Source organism: Pyxicephalus adspersus, chromosome 11 (assembly GCF_032062135.1).
Source record: "Pyxicephalus adspersus chromosome 11, UCB_Pads_2.0, whole genome shotgun sequence".
Taxonomy (NCBI): Eukaryota; Metazoa; Chordata; class Amphibia; order Anura; family Pyxicephalidae; genus Pyxicephalus; species Pyxicephalus adspersus.
Window position 1 is genome coordinate 21,970,604 of NC_092868.1, and position 15,659 is coordinate 21,986,262.

A 15,659-nucleotide genomic window follows, 5' to 3' on the forward strand; every position below is an offset into this window, starting at 1 on the left:
GAAAGTAAGGCAAACCCCCCAAAATTTTTCAAATATAGTAATAGCAAAAAGATCAGATCTGAGCATGTAAGCCCTTTAAAGGATCTCGCTGGGTTGGTAACTGGGGATAAAGACAAGGCAGATTTACTAAACACTTTTTAGCTCTGTGTACATAAAGGAAAATGGCAGAGCTGGTGGTACTGAAAAACAAAACGATTTGACAAACAGTGAAGGGCATTATGACTTGGTTGGCATTGCTGAATCCCGTCTTTGTTCTTCATGTGACTGGGCTGTCGATATTTCTGATTATACTCTCTTTTGTAAAGACAGAGTCAAACGAAAGGGTGGGGGTGTATGTCTGTATGTATGTAATAAGTGATCTGAAAGTGAATGTGAAAGAAGAAATTGCGTATGGAACAAGCAATGAGGTTGAGGCATTATGGGTGAAGTTGAATGTGGGGATGCATAAAACACAATTAATTTTTGGAGTCTGCTATAGGCCCCCCAGTGCTAGGGAAGAAATAGAGAATCAACTACTAGCACAGATAGAAAAAGCAGAAAAAAGTGGAAGTGTTTTAATCATTGGAGATTTCAACTACCCTGACATTGACATGAGTTATGGCACTACAGAAACAGCAAAAGGGAGGAAATTTGTGAATTTATTACAAGATAATTTTAAAGTACAGTTTATAGAAGCCCCACTTAGAAATGATACTCTGCTGGACTTAGTTCCTTCTTACAATGCAGAGCTTATAACAAATGTGCATTTAAAAGAGAATCTGGGTAGCAGTGACCATTAAATTATTTCATTTAATGTAAGTTGTAAACAGGAAGCAAAAACAGGAAAGAGAAAAACACTTGGACTGGACTGGGACTTGGACTGGGAGACGATATAGTCTTCAAAACAGAACAGAAATGGGAATGTTTCAAGTCTGTTCTACAAACGCACACTTAAAAATATATTCCAATGGGTAGTATGTTTAGGAGGCTAAAATTAAAACCTTTGTGGCTCACAGCTGATGTTAAAAAAGCCATAAGGAACAATAAAGAGAATTCCAAAAATATAAAGAGGAAAGATCACCTTCATCATTTGAAAACTATAAAGAATATGACAAAAGATGTAAAAAGGAGATAAAATGTGCAAAACTTCAAAATGAACGACAGATTGCAAAGGAAAGTAAGGCAAATCCCCCAATTTTTTTAAAATATATTATTAGCAAAAAGATCAGATCTGAGCATGTAGGCCTCTTAAAGATGTCTCTGTGTTGGTAACTGGGGATAAAGAAAAGGCGGATTTACTAAACACTTTTTAGATATGTTTACACAAAGGAAAATGGCAGAGCTCAAGTCCAAATTCATAATAGCAATGTCACTGCCTTAAATGAGTCACAATAGGTGACTCATATACTTAATAGACTGGTAAGTCTAATAACAGCATGCAATGCCAAGCTGCAATATCTAAAGGTAGTAAAGTACTTTTTGTATTAAAAGAGGAATAGATTGCAGAGATGGAGACATTATCCTGCCCCTGTACAAAGCACTGGTCAGACCACATCTGGAATATGCAGTCAAGTTTTGGGCACCAGTTCACAAAAAGGACATTGTTGAATTGGAGAGAGTGCAGAGAAGGGCAACTAAATAATAAAAGTAATGGAGGCGCTCAGCTATGAGGAGAGATTATCTGAACGGAATCTATTCTCCCTTGAGAAGAGCCGTTTAAGGGGGGGATATGATCACCCTGTATAAATATATAAACGGTCCATATAGAGAACTCTCTTCCCCATTATTCACTTTGAGATTATTACAAAGAACAGGAGGGCACTCTTTGCATCTGGAGGAAAAGAAGTTTAGGTTCCGGATAAGGAAGGGATTCTTCACTGTAAGGTCTGTGAAAATGTGGAATCAGCTCCCTCAGGAAGTAGTTTCAGCAACTACTATAGTTTGCTTTAAAAAAAAGCTGGATGCTTTTCTAGAAGCACAGAACATAACTGGGTATTAAGGCTTTAAAGAAAAGATAACAGACTGTTGATCCAGGGAACATTTGATTGCCTAATGGTATCAGGAAGGAATTTTTTCCCCTGTTGAAGCAAATTGTACCATGTTTTTTTTTTTTACTTCCGCTGGACCAACCATGTCTTTTAGGGTTTTTTATCTGGGATATGTTTATTTCCCTAGTTTTTGAACTTGATGGACTTATGTCTGTTTTCAACCTAACCTACTATGTAACTAAGTCAGTAGCTTGATAGGTCCTGTGGGTTTTGCTGGCTTTAGAAAAAATGATAAAAGGAAGTGCGTCATAGTTTAGAGGATGGGGTCTCTTTGAAGAGTTTTATAGTATAGGTAGGGTATCCTGACAGGACCCGGGATTTATGTAGTAGTAGACTTTTATTAGCTTAAGCAATTTCCTCCTACATGGAGCATGTCCTATCATTACGACCCCCTTCTGTGTAGGTATTGCCTGCCGTGTCCCGCTGCACCGAGCAGCCCCATGAATGTCTCCTCTCCCCTCCATGACACATTTGTCTCACCCTGTCCTGTATGTCGAGTGTCATTACCTGTCCTGTGTGTCCCGTGTCAGGGCTGTGAGTGGTAGTTGGGCTGGCTCTGCACGTGGGGATCCTCTGTCTTGCTGTCCAAGTCCTCTGTGTTGCCTCTGATCTGCGCTGGAAGGACAGAGCTGGTGTCCTTACAAAAAACCTACCCGTGAAAAATAACTGCCAGCGGGCATATACCATGGGGTTTGTTCAATGACGTCATCGCCCAGAAAGTTTCACAGCTGTGTTTGTGTATAAATGCTGCATGTCATCTACTGCAGCCCTACATCTCTCCCAGTACAAACCTCCATATCTCCTGAACAGTATGTCATACCGACCTGATATTTTCAGGGTACACAGGGGGCCCTCATAGCTAGCCAAATCATCATCTCCCCAACTTTAATAACTTTCAATATATTGGGGGTCATATTTTAAAAACTAATGAAAACAAAACATCAGCTGTTTAAAAAATGTGTCTAGAAGTCTCCTTCTTCCTTGCAAACCCCAATTTTTTTACCGACCTGTCACAAAACTGGAAAAGTCATTCTACACTACTATGTCCCCTTCCCTACTTTGAACCCCAATTTTTCTGAAATGGAGAGCTGTAACCAAAAATGTAGGTGCAAGTGTGGGACACCTGTAGATAACACCCCCTAAAATTTCCTCATTAGGCCATCGTTGGAACATAAAAAAAATCTGCCCATAAAAAAAACTACCCTGTTAAACATTGGTGGAGGCATCTAGCACCTGAACCCAAATTTCCCAGGAACGAGGGGTTACAGGTGAACAAAATTGGAGGTGCAAGTGGGGGACACCTGTGGCTAACACCCCCTAAAATGTCATCAATAAGCCATCGCCATAACATAAAAAAACTCTGCCCATAAAAAACTACCCTGTTACATCTAATATCCTAAATCTTATTGAATATAGGTAATTTTATTTAGCCATGTATAACCACCATGAAGAAGTCGAATGATACCCTAAACTATTATTAGACATTATATAAAGATTTTACAAACACCCAGGGCAGATATGTAAGCCTGAACAGTAAACCCTATGTATTGCTAAATGTCATCTAATTTATTTTTTCTATTATAAGGTAATAAATATTCCAAAGATTTTTTTGGCCATTTTCTGTACAAATGCTCTCTACGCAACTAATACATGCTTAGAATAATTGGTGGTTCATGTATTTTACAAGAAAATTAGCTTTTACATGAGCATTTATTCTTAAAACATTACTTTTAATTATAATAAATATTTTCATGACACTTGTGAATATTTTTTCTATCTATTTATTCTATAACAAATTTTAAATACCAGCCACCTATGGCTGGGTCCACACAGACTTTTTCACAGCGTTTAACCCTATTCTTTTAAAAGCCCATCTTTGAAATTCCCATACATTCCAATAGGCTAATCTATGCCATGGCGTTTCCTTGTTTTCCCGCACTTTCAATATTTTATAAATCGTGTGTGTAAAACATTAAGGCTTAAAAAAAAGCATCATAGAATATTTTAGGCATTTTAAAGGCAAGCTGATATGTTATAAAGCCTCCAGCAATGTGTAACGGTAGCTTGTTTTGGATGGGCGAAGTTCTACGTGTTCTGACAATGGCCTCTTGATGAAATTTTAGGGGGTTTTAGCCACAGGTGTCCCTCACTTGCACCTCCAATTTTGTTTATCTGTACCTTTTTCACCTGTTTTTAAACAGCAACCCTGATGTTCAATTTTCACTAGTTTTTATAATTATGACCCCTATATTTTAGAAAGTTATTAAAAGTGGGGAGATGAAATTTCTGGTACTGCTATGAGGGTCCCCTGTGTCCCCTAAAAAAAACTTCAGGTCAGTATGACATACTGTTAAGGAGATATGGAGGTTTGAGAAGGCTGCAGTAGATGACATTCGGCATTCATAAACACACAGCTATGAAACTTTCCTGATGATGATGTCATTGTACACACCCCTTAGTGTACGCCCCCCTGGCAGTTATTTTTCACGAGTAGTTTTTTTTGTTAGGACACCGGTGACCGCTGAAGATACCGCAGTTGGGGCTGGCTGTGCAGCATTATTCGCTCCATAAGACGCACAGACATTTTCCCCCCTTTTGGGTGAAGAAATTGCATTTTATGGAGCAAAAAATATGGTATATTGGCTTGCATTCCTGGGGATCTAGCCTGGGTTTGGTGTTAGAATTCAGCCCCTTGCTGTTTATAGAAAGGAATTTAGTCATCACACAATGGTGGGAGACATAATGAGTATGTTACAGATCCTCACAGTTACCTCCAGAAAAAGAGACAAGCAAGGGAAGTGGCAACACCAACGGACATAAACAAAACAAAGTTGGTGAATAAAGCTAATGGAATGGGGAGGGGGGGGAGGTGATAACAAGAGACTATTCTTCTAGGTAACATACTAGAGCCCAAATAAGGAAGTAGTTACACAACATATCCTGTCTTAACCCTGGTTATGAGCATAGAGGGAAGAATTTGGTTGCTCAGGGAAAACCCATACATATAAGTAAATTTCAACATTATGCTGAGCACATTGGACATTCTTTAGATGGTAATCCCTGATTAAACAAATAGGGGATCCCAGAGGTGCACCAATGTGCCTAATGCAGATGTCCACGCTAATGGATAAGTCTGGTGTACTTAAAGTGATATCCACATAAGGTACAACAAATGTTCAGAAAGGATTACCACCAATGGGCAATAGTAGCTGCAGCTTCTCATGGGTGTCCTGGATTTGCAGTAGAAGTGCTATGTTGTTGAGTGTTTCTGCTTGTGAGCTTCCTGCCAGCTTTAAGGAATCAGTGCAGAATTCAGGGAGATTCTCTGGGTAGCGCAAAACACTGGAGAGAAACCTTTTTAGCAGGCAATAAAGCAAAAGGGAATCCCTAGTGGCAGGGTATCGAGTGATCGTGAAGCGTGGTAGGTAGAGCCTGAAGGGTGGACCTCCTCTGCAGAGTAATCCAGGGAACATCCAGAAATAGTTTGATAGAAGCCCTGTTAAATCAATGCTCCTAGCAGTGTGCATCGAAAAGAAGCATTTTGAGCAGCCTCCAGTCTTGTTTTTTTTTTTTTTTTTTTTTTTTTTCAGCTCTGTCTCTGATATTGTTAATTGTTGACATGGCTTAGCAATCTTTAAAAAAAAAAAAGACTATGGGCTCACCCTTTCCCACTAGAAAAGACGCCAAAAATTTTTTCCTTTACATACTTTTAAATACCTAGCTGGAAAATATTTATCCAAAAACATGTGGATCTTGTATTAGCTTTTACACTTCCATTGACTACATTCAACTTCTAGATAACCATAGCATATCCATCAAGAGCTAAATATTCTCTAATTTACTGTTTAACTTTTCTTACAATTTTTATTGTTTCAGGAGTGATGATAAACACAGGGCCCCGTGGACCAATTACTCAACCAGGCCTTCAGCAGGTGCAGGCTCAAAGTGTCATGGAGGATGATATCTTGATGGACCTTATTTGAAAATAAAAAAGGATTTCCCTCCTTTGAGAATCATTGTTCTCTTTTTTTCCCCACACTAAACTTTCTACTGAAAAGAAAAAACTTTTCTACTTAAATGTGAAGGGCATTTCTCAGTGATGTATAAGCCTTAGTTCATAAGTTTTCACAGGAGAGCTTTTGGGCTGCACAAAGTCCTGCTGCTTACAATCAAGTCTACCAAAGTGTATCCAATTTTTAGAGCTCCTCATACATGCTAGTAAGTGCCCTCTGTAAACATTCAAGTCCTCTTTGCTGGTAAAGCTTAAAAGTGATCCATGCAACTGCCTCAACTAGACCTCCATCTCTGTGCAAAAATTTTGCTCTGTATAAGATATTTTATTATCTATATATCAATATCTAGGTATCTTGAAGAAGGACTATAAAAGATAGTCACGATCACACTCTTCTTTTCAATCACAAGGCAGTACCTCACTAGTTTTACATTCAGTTGTCAATCCTCCAACCATGACAAAAGAATAACAAAGTAATTATATCAAAACCAGAACATGACCCACCTTCAGATCTGATCTCCTGGTTTTGGCTGATTTGGTCAGGTTTCATGGTTCAGTGGATAAAAATGATCTTATAGAAAGTACCCTTTTTCTGGTGTTTTGCAATATTTATTATACAGCATGTGTTCAAATGGTTAATAATAATAAACTTTATTTTAGAATTTACTTGGTGGATTTTCTTTTAGAATTGTCCTACTGTGGTTTTATTGGTAAATAAAATCACAACATTTGTTATGATTTGTTTTGAATTCTGTAAAAACCTAAAAAAAAAAACCCCTAGCACTGACTGTAAAAAAAAAAAAAAAAAAAAGTGAGTCACTTATACTTAATTATTTTACATTTTGCTATCTAAATGGTATAAAAGTGGTATAGCAAAATGCTTTAAGTGGTGTATTTAACCCTGATCTTATTATTAATGAACCCAATGCGCTAGGCCAGTGTAGAGAATAGAAAAGACGAAATAACATCACTAAATACAGTGGTACCTCGGTATAAGTCCACTTTGGAACAAGTCCAACTTGGTATAAGTCCTGTTGGACACAAAACATTTTGCTTGGTATACAACCTTTGTGCTTTAACTCTCTGTGAATTACATAACATCTCCTCCTCCTTCCTTCTCAGCGCCATCTTAGTGAGGTTACATTTTAATTGCTTTAATCTAGTTGCTTTTGTATTTATGTATTTTAGTATTAGGCAGTGTTTAAATTATTTTATACAGCCCCATTAATGTATAATATGCCAATAACAATAGGATTTTTTTTTAATGTTAACGGATTAATCATTTTCTTTTTTTTTTCTTAAGGGAAGAATTTGTTTGGTATAAGTCCTGTTTGGTATAAGTCCAAGGATCTGGAACGGATTAAGGATTTATACCAAGGTACTACTGTATCTAAAAAAGCAATTATTGGTTGAGGTGCAAGGTCAGTAGGGGTTAATTAATCCTCTTAGATTGTAAACTCTTATGGGCAGGGTTCTTTCCTCCTCCTGTGTCATTGTTTGTATATTCTGTCATTCGCTACCCTTATTTGTACATGTACATCGCAATTTAATATGTTGACTCCATATAAATACTGCATAATAATAAACTGTTAAGACATCATTTATTCACATTTTGTGTATCCAAATATAAACAAAATAGAAATTGTGTGGACCTTTCAGACACCAGATCAATAGAGGTCATTATTGATCACTGCTAAAAAAAATTTATTTACAAAAAGCATATTTTTTTGTGTGTGTAAAAAAACATTTGGTCAAAACAACAATAGCAATACTGTCCCCCAACTCGATGCAATTAGTGACAGATAAAACACAGCTTCCTAAGGAGTTAAACATTTTTCCTTTTTTTGTTGCTATGTATAAATATTTTTTTTAATTATTTAACACCACAGTGATAATACACATGTCAGTCAATTAGATAATTGTTAAGATACAAACTAAAAAAAAATAAATATACATTTTTTCTCTGGTTGTCAAAATCAATATAAACAATGTAGAGTAAGAAAGGCAGGCACATCTGCCTGCCCAGACTACTACTAATAAAGCCATGCTACCACTTACTACCATCAGCATCCCCATGTGGGGCAAGCACATGCACAGGAAATGAGCAAGGAAAGGAGCTGACAAGATGAGATGGAAAATGAGGTTATCATAAACTCCATGTTGTTCTTAGCCTTCATTTTCTAGCAGTACTGATAAATATATCAAGAAATCTAACTGCATTGTGGGGGTGGGAACATCCTGTACAACTGTTTGAGTTCATTTTATGTGTCTTAAGTAATAATAAAAACAAAGGGACTGGTCACCTGGGGAGGTGTGAAGAGACTTCCCTGGATATCAGGGTCATAAACTGTTTTGGGCCATCAATTACTAAGGATTCCTGAAGGGTCACTTGTTACTTCAAACCTTTAATTGCTTTTCTGTTCCACCTACTTTACCTTACCTTAAAAAAAAAAAAAAAAAAACTCTTCTGAGTAAATCAGAACAGCGTATATATCTATAGATATACTGGTGTCTGTGTCTGTTCTCTTAGGATCTTAATATTAACCTAACAGCTGATGTTTCTTCAAGAAATATATACATCTTTCCTTGACATTTGGTGCCAAAACTTCCGGGATGAACAGAAGACAATTGGACAAGCACCTCAGTAACTGCATTGGAGCAATAGGAAAATGTTAGTCTATATGCAGATGATAATGTGTTGGGTGATATTCTGTACAATAGTATAAGAAGGATTACATCTGCTCTATTCATTTGTTAGCACATTGGTAGGGAGTTGGTGAGGTGCAGGTCTTTGAATGTTTATGAGTGTGTGTATCTGTTTTCTAGAGTGTAACTGTGTGATTAACATATGCTTTCAAAAGAGAGAAATTGTTGTATTTGCACAGAAATTGGTAATTCCACACACAGAACCCTATCTGCGTTGTTGGCTCAGGGAGCCAATTGATCAGCCGATCAAAACTGGTATGTCCCGGGACATAGCGTTGGAGTCAGGGACTCCCAGGAATTACTGATACAGATTTGTGCCTGAGCGTGAGCACATTTGTGGAAAAGGTTGTTTCCTGGAGGCAGGTTAGATACAGCAATTAATGAATAATTTAAAGCTAACAATGAAGAAGGATTGAATAAGAAACACTTAAAAAGTATTCTAATATCTAGTTAAGCGAGAGTTTGAACAAAAGTGGCTAGTGCACCTCCTCCTACCCAGATGTAAAGAACACAAAAGACATTATATTACCCCAGGCTAGATAAAAGCAGTAGCTTTTACAAAACTAAGGTAAAGATTGCAGCTGATAGCAGGAAAAAAATTGGGTATATGGTGCATATGTCTTCTGCATTAAGTTTACATATGTACATGTAAAAATTGAGATGGATGACATTTTAAAAGTTTTGTTTAAATCTGGCAAGTTCTGAAAATGTTTTTTGTGTAATTATGTGTGAGATCTCAAACATTGTATGTTGTGTAATAATGTTGCGGAGATGTTATATTTGACAGTACTGATTTCATATTGGGTGCACAATGTGTAGCTTGTGCGGTTTGTATTTTGTTGTGTGTAATTAGTTGCTTGTATTGTTTGTAATTATTGTGATTAATTTGTTGCTTGTACTTTCATTGTATTTCAAATCCTTTCTTCCTAAAGTGGAGTGGAGACAACTTACTTGATATGGCTGAAATACAAACCAGAGTGAACCTGGCAGAATACAAAGGGGGTTAAGAAGTAGATATCATAGTAGAAGCAGACACTCCATACTCTGTTGGGCCAGATACTTCCAACTGCTGCTTGTTTCTCTGTGGTTAGCTGTCCCATTAGCTGTCTCATTTACAACATCTATGTCATCATATCTGCTCCTCTCTGGCTCTGTATACTTATCAGTGTTCTCCCCAAAAATTTTTTCCAGCCGGGTGGTAGGAAGCTATAGCTGGGTGTAAAAAAAGGGGGTGTGGCAAAACACAGCAAATTTAGTGCTCCCAGTTGTTTATGCCATGGGTATCCTCTTATTGTTTCAGTGTTCTACCTTCTCCCAATTATTTGTTACAACTTTGTAATGTGTGCCCTGTTAGTACATCCAATTTTTATATTCTATGTATTTTGCCACAACTGTCCTATGCCGTGTATTGTGACCCAACTTACTAGTGTTCCAAGTTTTAGGAGTGTAATCCTTTGTAGTAGTGTAATAGTATAATAAATGTGGTGTAACAAGTTAGGCTTAGCTCATATTAGCAGCAAAAAACATCTACCTTCTGGCAACTGCTAGGCACCTAGGATTGCCAACAGGCCATAAGTGCTAGGTACCTAGGATTGGTAACAGGCGGTAAGTTCTAGGCACCTAGGATTGATAACAGGCAGTAAATGAAAAGATTTTTTTTTCACTTGATTTTTTTTACAAAATTAGCCAAGCAGGCCCATGCTGGCTCAGCTTCCACCTTTGCTTTGATGCTCACTTGTACATCCAATGCTGCCTTGCACTGCGCATGCATAAGATTAAACACTTTTTTTTACATTATAGGAAATCCTCTGAAGGTGCATGCACACAAGGAGCAGTGCAGAGCGTCTTGGGATATGTGACACAAATATCCCAGGAGGCTGTGGATTTCCCCTTCGGTCTTTACCAAAATGGAAGTGAAGACTGAAGGGGAGAGGTTCTCAGGTCCTCTCCACAAAAGTGTAAAGACAAAAAAAAAACAAAAAACGCAAATGTTTCTATTATATAACAGAGAAAGTCACTCTTTAATATAATATTTAAAATGTGGAGATGCTTTAATAGCATCATGCATGTGATATCAGATAGGGACAAGACAGACAGTGACCCCCTCTCATCACTGCCCATATTCTATATAAAAACACTGTCTGTGACGTTTATCCACAGTGTGTAATGTCATCGGCAGCGTAGTGTGATAGCTGTGTGAGTGTAAAAGCTGCTTGTCATATTCTGCAGCCTAACAACTCGCTGTGTTCAAACCTTCAGATCTCCTAAACTGTTGTATTAACTTGAAATTTTTAAGGTAAACGTGGAAGCATAGGAAACTGAAACCGTAGGTGCAAGGGGGGACACTTGTGGCTAAACCTTTTTAAAATGTAATTACTATGGCATTATGAGAACATAAATCTCTACCTAGCAAAATGTGCTGCCTGCTCTGTTACACATATCTGTCTGCATCTTACCTCAATCCCCAATTTCTCCAGAATTAAGAGGTGCAGGGAAACAAAAATATAGATGGAAGTGGGAGACATGTGTGGCGATCACCTTTCATCACCATGGCATCATTACAACATTAAAAAAAAACTTCATCAAAATGCACTTCCTTGTTACACACGACTGTAACCTTCCTGTACCTCAACCTCAATAAAACTTAGTGGGCAGAGTTCATTTTCTAATGATGCCATAGTGATGAAGTTTTAGGGGATGTTAGTCACAGATGTTCCCCACTTGTACTTATATTTTTGGTTTCTTACACCTCCCCATTCCCCAATTGAAGTTCAGAATGTTAGTTAAGTGGACAGGAATGTGTAACAGGGCACGGAAGCCCATTTTAATGGGCAGAGTGTTTTATGTTCTAATGCTGCTCTAGTAATGAGATTGTAAGGGGAGAATGTGCCCGCCACTTGCACCTATATTTTCAGTTTTGTACCCCCACCTCCAGAGAAATTGGTGTACAAAGAAGAGAAGCGGACAGTAGTTTCATAGGTATAGATTTGTGACAGGTAGGTATATATTTAGGGGCCCCATCCCAATGCTCCTTGCTATGTTAGTGGCTCCGGGGTCCCCAATTTGCACTTTCAATTTAGGACTCCTAGTTGCACTTTCCTCTGAAACAGCAACCCCAAAGTTCAATTTTCATAACTTTTTACATTTGTGACCACCAAATCTTTAAATTCTTTATAGCTGGGGGGCTATAGCTATCTGAAATTGTAATAACTAGTATCTATGAGGGTCCCCTGTACACCCTGAAAATTACAGGTCATTGTGACATACAGTTTAGGAGATAAGGAGGTTTGTACACACAGAGCTGTGAGGATGCAGAATTCACACGCAGAGCTTAGAGCTGGATACATTTCACAGGCAGATTTTTTTTTTTTAAATAGAAATCCGAGCTCGTGCTATGAGATGGGGGCGGGGCTGCCTGTGTCCCCTTCACATGAAGACTGAACAGTGTGCTCACCTCTCATCGGCAGCAATCCTCTGAACGGATGACACAGAGCACAAATGGCATAAAGCAGCCTCACTGAGATCATGCATCCGAGGATGAGAGCTGCTGAGAGCTGGGCGGGGTATTCAAAGCAGCTGGGCGGAGCAACCGACTAAAACCCTCTGGGGAGAACTATGCTTATTGAATGGGGCTTTTCTGAGACAATAGGGTCTGCATAAATTTTCCTTAACTGTAGTATATCTGGGAATAAAACACATTGATAGTGCATTTACACACTAAGAAGGTCTACAATATTAAGAAAAAATAAATTGAGTCCTTTTTGTAGAAAACTTTCTATCCAAGCAAAAAAATTTCCAGACCATTATTTCTACATATAAAGCATTAGCGGGTCTCTGCGTATAGACATTTGTCACGCTCGGGGAGACAGGGCCACTAGGGGGGGCTATGGCTTGCACAGAAGTGCTGTGAGCCCTGTGAAGGGCCAAGGCGCAGAGTCAAAGCAGTAACCAGATACAAATACTGAATTAATCAACAGATGTAGAGGAACTGCTCAGCAAAGCTGGGGAACTCCGTGTTTGTGCATTGTGCTTCTACTAGTGCAGAGTGTTGTGTCTGAGCTAGCTAAATTGCCAGGGATGAGTAAGAGGCTATTTTCTGATTGGCCACAGGGATGGGCGAAACTGATAAAACTTGGGAGAGCAGGCATGCCCAGGGTTAGTACTGCCGCAAGGTGCCTGCCTTTAGCGAGTAAGAGGTAAGTGTGACGACATTGACAAGTTCACTTTATTAGTAAAGGAGCGCATCAAATCTGCAAATATATTATGAAAGTAGGATAGGCCAAAGCACTGAATAACATGATATTATATAATCCCTATATTTTCATCTTTTTTCTGACATTTATAGAAATTGAAGCTATATTTTTTTATATAAAAAATGCATGCATTTCATACAATAAATTAAATTACCTCTTACCTACATGAACAAGAATTAAAAGTTTACTCATCTTTTGTTGGTGATTGAACTTTCTTGCAGCAATCTGGGTGTAGCCAAGTCTTTTTTACATGTAATCTTATAGTTGTGATAGGAATCAGGAGCACAAATAAATCTTAACATTGGGATTCCAAGCTGCAAGTTGTTCATCAGAACACAATCTCCTGACTTCAGGCTGCATATACCAGGATTCTGCAATAGAAGAAACACTTTTGAACATTTATTAGTATGTACTCCGCTCCTAATATTGTAACAATTTCTCGTTTTTTTTTTTCTGTTTTTGCAGCTTAACGATGGCTTGTTTCACCTGCATGGAGAGCCCCTTTGACCGAATGTTATCTGTTCACAGCAAAATCTTCCACATACAAGCACCCCCCCCCCCCCTCAAATCAACTCCAGGCCTTATATCTGCTTAATTGATAATGACATAGCGAAGAAATTGCCCACACCAGCCCATGAAATAACCTTTGAGTCAATTGTCCAAATACTTTTGGACCCCTGAAAAGGCTTTAGTTTCTCATATTTTTATGCAATCTTTTTGTTCAACCCACTGCATTAAAGTTGAAAGTCTGCAGTTCAACTGCATCTGAGTTGTTTATTTTAAAATTAATTGTGGTAATGTACAGAACCAACATTAGAAAAAAGTTGTCTCTGTCCAAATATTTATGGACCTAACTGTACCATTTGTATATAGTCTGCCCTCCTTCTTGAAGGACACCCCAGATCTACTTAAAGTATTAGATGGTTTAGGTATCACTGCAAGCACTTTATTAGTTGGTATTGACATAGAGGTACTATATTCAAGTATTCCCCATACAAAGGGACTTGAAATAGTTGCTTCTTTCTAGCAGAAAGGAGCATAAAGCTGTTTGAAGAGAATAGTTTCATATTAGCACTAATAAGACATATTTATTTAAAAATGTTTTTGTGTTTGATAAATGGACATTCCTCCAGGTGCAGGGAGTGGCTATGGGGACCAGATGTGCCCCCACGTATGCCAACCTGTACCTGGGGGGATGGGAAAAAGACATTTTTGCAGACAATGCCTTGTCAATATACCATCGCCACATAGTTTTGTGGTGAAGGTATATTGATGATGTATTCATGCTGTGGACAGGAACCCATAAAAATCTAGCGGAATTTATTGAGAAATTAGGTAACAATTCTTTTAATTTAAAATCCACATATCAGAGTAGTGCTTTATGCCAACCGTTTCTGGATATAGGAATCTGGGTAAACCCAGATCTCACTGTATCCTCCAAACTATCGGAAACACGTCAGGGAACACCATTGTATCAGCAGGAAGTGCCTATCCAAAACACTTGATAAGGAACATTCCATACTCACAGTACTTGAGGGTTCGGAGCAATTGTTCAAACAATATTAATTTTGAGGAAGCTGCTTTAAGTTTGAGAGATAAGACTCCTTGAGAGAAGGTATAGTCAGAAATCCTTGAAAACTGTTTATCAAAAACTGAAAATAAGAACAATAGCAGAAGCACTATATAGATCCAATTCAAATAGGCAAGAGAATCTAAGAAAACGAAGTATTGTTACACGACTCAGATTATTCTCATTATCAAACACAACAAGAGAAACATGCAAAACTATTGGCCTTATCTTACCACTGATCCCATACTGAAGGAATTGCTGCCACTCCAACCACAATTTACACTTAGCAGACTACTGTCCTCTAAGGATAAATTAGTGAATAGTCATTTTAGTATTATGGATGGACAAGAAAGATGTAAACAACCAGGCACTTTACCTTGCGAAAGATGCAATTATTGTCACTGGATTTACAAAAGCACTGACAAATTCTCAATACCATTGAAAATTACGAAAAAGATCAATGGATCTGTGATTTGTGACACCGAAGGAGTGATATTTATGGCCTTGTGCAGTTGCAGAAGGTTTTATATATGGAAAACGAAGATATGTTTTCGTAAACGGATATATGAGCACATTTATAATATTAGAAGTAGCAAAATTGTTACGCCTCTAAGCTTTCATATAGATATTAAACACATATTCAATTTGGATGCAATTCGATTTATAGCACTTGAGAGGATATTTTTAAACCTTAGAGGTGGGGACAATGACAAGTTGATCTTACAGAAGGAAGCAAGATGGATTTTTGAATTAAGAGCAACCAAATTTCCATTCCTTGGTTGATATGGCATGGAAGTCTTAGTAGATTGAAAGGAGATTTGTAATCTTAAAAAAGATTAACACATGAGAAAATGGAAAAAATCTTTTTTTTGCTGTTGTGGTTTTCTGTAATTTTAATTGCAAACTTATTTTTCACATGATTAGTTGCTCCAAAAATGTCTCCCGGTGTCAAGTGGGGCACAAAACCACCATTGGTTGTCCTGGTTGGTTACCTGGGCAATAAGTGGTGGGAAGTATGTCTCCAATGTGTTGGAGATGCTGCCTCCATTCTGGGAAGGCTAGAGATGCCCTGTTGGATATCTGCTGTCGCC

At 38.0% G+C, this 15,659-nt stretch overlaps 1 protein-coding gene across 2 annotated transcripts in view; it reads left to right on the forward strand.

Annotated features, from left to right (window-relative positions):
• MED25 (mediator complex subunit 25) overlaps window positions 1–6,705 on the forward strand; it is a 117,428-nt gene extending 110,723 nt beyond the window's left edge. For both annotated transcript variants that reach the window (XM_072425514.1, XM_072425515.1), the window contains one exon: window positions 5,904–6,705. In XM_072425514.1, coding sequence (XP_072281615.1) covers window positions 5,904–6,010 — 107 coding nt within the window. In that variant the 3' untranslated portion in view covers window positions 6,011–6,705. The remainder of the gene's footprint in view (window positions 1–5,903) is intronic.
• The last annotated feature ends 8,954 nt before the right edge of the window (window positions 6,706–15,659 follow it).